This window comes from Cyprinodon variegatus, unplaced genomic scaffold, assembly GCF_000732505.1.
Source record: "Cyprinodon variegatus isolate N-32 unplaced genomic scaffold, C_variegatus-1.0 Scaffold606, whole genome shotgun sequence".
Lineage (NCBI taxonomy): Eukaryota > Metazoa > Chordata > Actinopteri > Cyprinodontiformes > Cyprinodontidae > Cyprinodon > Cyprinodon variegatus.
The window spans coordinates 527,480-530,140 of NW_015151059.1; the positions used below are offsets into that span (position 1 = coordinate 527,480).

General features: G+C 41.4%; 1 protein-coding gene across 2 annotated transcripts in view; it reads right to left on the reverse strand.

The window, feature by feature from the left end:
• kiaa1024 (KIAA1024 ortholog) overlaps positions 1-2,278 on the reverse strand; it is a 22,833-nt gene extending 20,555 nt beyond the window's left edge. Inside the window, exon 1 of one of the 2 annotated variants that reach the window (XM_015392775.1) lies at positions 1,155-2,278. In XM_015392775.1, coding sequence (XP_015248261.1) covers positions 1,155-1,925 — 771 coding nt within the window. In that variant the 5' untranslated portion in view covers positions 1,926-2,278. The remainder of the gene's footprint in view (positions 1-1,154) is intronic. The other variant, XM_015392774.1, reaches the window with a different exon arrangement.
• Between the last annotated feature and the right edge of the window lie 383 nt (positions 2,279-2,661).

A 2,661-nucleotide genomic window follows, 5' to 3' on the forward strand; every position in this document is an offset into this window, starting at 1 on the left:
AAAAAGCCGAGAGAGCAGAACGTTAGAGATTGAACTAACAGATTCTGCAGAGTGGGAGAATCATCATCATCTTTTTTTGAAGAGCGCTTTAGAACAGCTACGGCTGAAAATAAAGTACTGAACAATAAGACATAATAAAGAATCAAATACAGATTAAAAATATAAAATAAGGCAATAATTTCTTGAAGCTAAATAAACATCACAATAACTAGTGTTGAAAGCCTTAGATGCCTTCTTATCACTGCACTCCAGGAAAACATTTTTAGTTTGTACATTTATACATATATTTAATAAAGGATGCTTCTTTGCTGATCTCAGCTTTGCAGTGGCAGCTCCTTAAGTTCAATAACAACATTGTTTTTTTTTTTAAATTGGAAAGTTTAAAATGTTTAAAATAAAAAAGACAGCCTCTGGCCCGTAGACAGCTGGAGATAGGCACCAGCACCCCTCGCGACCCCCACTCCAGATAAAGTGTGTCAGATAATGGATGGATAAAAAAGACAATGATTATCTTTTTTTAAGATATCTTATTTTAATCCCGTCACCAGTTAGTTAGCACAGACAGAAAGCTGCACCTTTCAACCTCAGCAGTCGGTTTCAGATTTCAAAATATTCCATCTAGTTGCTGTTTATTTTTCAGTAGGGGGTCCTGCGTTGTTTGTTAGGTCATGTGACAGTTATGGTGACGCAATGAGCCAAGGGTTGAAAAATACTGAATAAAACTAAAAACATTCTATAACAGCAATATTTTGGCCATCAGCTGTTATTTCCCTAGTGGTCCCTAAATAAAACAAAAATTTTGTTTCTGCTCATCTGTATGTTTTAATGGCTCCTCAACTGATGACAGTTTCACCTTTTATCAGCCTTTTATCTTCAAGGATAAAGGTGCAGATTTTATATAATATTATAAATAATTCCAAGTAAAATAATTTAATATCTCTGAATTTATGTTACATCAAACACAGCAGCTGTGGTTCTAACAGTGAAACTAAAACATTACTGGATTTATTTAGTTTTCCAGTCCCTAACATGGAGATTCATAGATGTGTGATTTATTTTAAACATGATTTAACATTTTTTGCTGATAAGGTAATCAAATGTTTTCTGTGATTTAAATCATGCAGCCTCTTTAAAAGAGCCGTGAAAACACAAACCTGTGAGGAGAAGGACAGATGTTGGTGCCAGTCCTCCTTCATCTGGTGAGGAGTGAAACTGTGTGGGTGGCCAAGGAGCTGCAGGAGATCAGGTTCATCTGGAGGCTCTGTTGGGAGGAAGCTATTCTGCCTTTCAGGGCGGATGGACGCCTGGCTGCTGCCAAGAAGCTGAGGTAGATGACGCTCCAATGAAGCTTCTTTACATTCTAGGTCTTTAGTGAAGCGTAGGAGGAAGTTTGGGTCTGATGAGCAATGAAGGTCTAAGGTGCTGCTCGCAGGTAATTTGGAGCAGGAGTCTCCGCTCTGGACCTGCGGCTGCTGCTTGGAGTGGTGGTGCTGATGCTGGCGTGCATCCCTCTGCTTGGCGTCACAGTTGGTCCTCCTGCCATCTTTAAAGCTGCTTTCTGTGTTGGACCTGAACGGCTCTGCAGACTGCTGTCTGGGGGCCTTATCTTTGGGACCTTTCGGGTTCTTGGCTGGAGCCAATTCTTCATTCATCTGGATCAAGTTGAAGATGGTAACGATGTCAGCTGCTGCAATGAGCTTGTTAGAGTGCTGCTCCTCCTCCTCCACGCAGCTGAGCATCCTGCCTTTAAAGAGGGAGGCTGGGAAGGTGGGATCAAGACAAGCTGTGGAGAACAGCAGCCTCCTGATTTTAGCCAGAGAGGCCAGGTCAAAGCGCGCGCACAGAGACTGGCACACGTCCTGGTCGGTCATCATGCTCTGCTTGATGTCCAGCTCCTCCAGGAGCTGCTCCAGGGACACCTCCATGTTCCTGCAGCAGGAGACGCTCCCACCTCAGCAAACACTGCGTCCGGTCACCTCTAATCCCACCTCACACCGTGAGGCATAAAAAACAACACAAAAACCTGCAGTGGGGCTGTTACCATGGTTACAGGAGGAAAACGCAGCCAGCCGAGATGAAAGGCTAGAGGCTGCCTTTATCCCCGCAGTGATGGAGCAGGCAGGCAGGCAGGCAGGCAGACAGGCATTCAGGAGGGGATTCAGCCTCCCGCTCATGCAGGCAGGCAGGCAGAGACAGCCGCTCATGGAGAGACGCACCGGAGCTGTTTGAAGCACCGCCCACGACAGCGATGACATCACTGAGCTGAAACCAAGTTTTTAATTAAAGGGAAAATTTGAGGCGCTTCATTTTTAAAATAATTCTGCTGTTCTTCACTAAAAATAAAAAATTAAGAATTAATTATCGAAATTGCCTTTGCTTCTTCAAAACTATTCATTTTATAAATTGATTATAATTATAGGTAAATAAAAAAATATATATTTCCTTTGTTAAAATATCTCCCTAAAAGAGACCAAATTTTATTTTGCAAAGTCAAAAAAGTCATAGTTTGTAAAGTTCAGCAGCCAAAATTTAGGAGAAATATTTATGGTGATTTAAAGTCACTATGTCATTCATTCATTTATGGAAAAAAGTTCCACACTAAATAATTTGATTATTATTTAAAAATATGTCAGTAAGATACATATTTCACTTACAAACGAA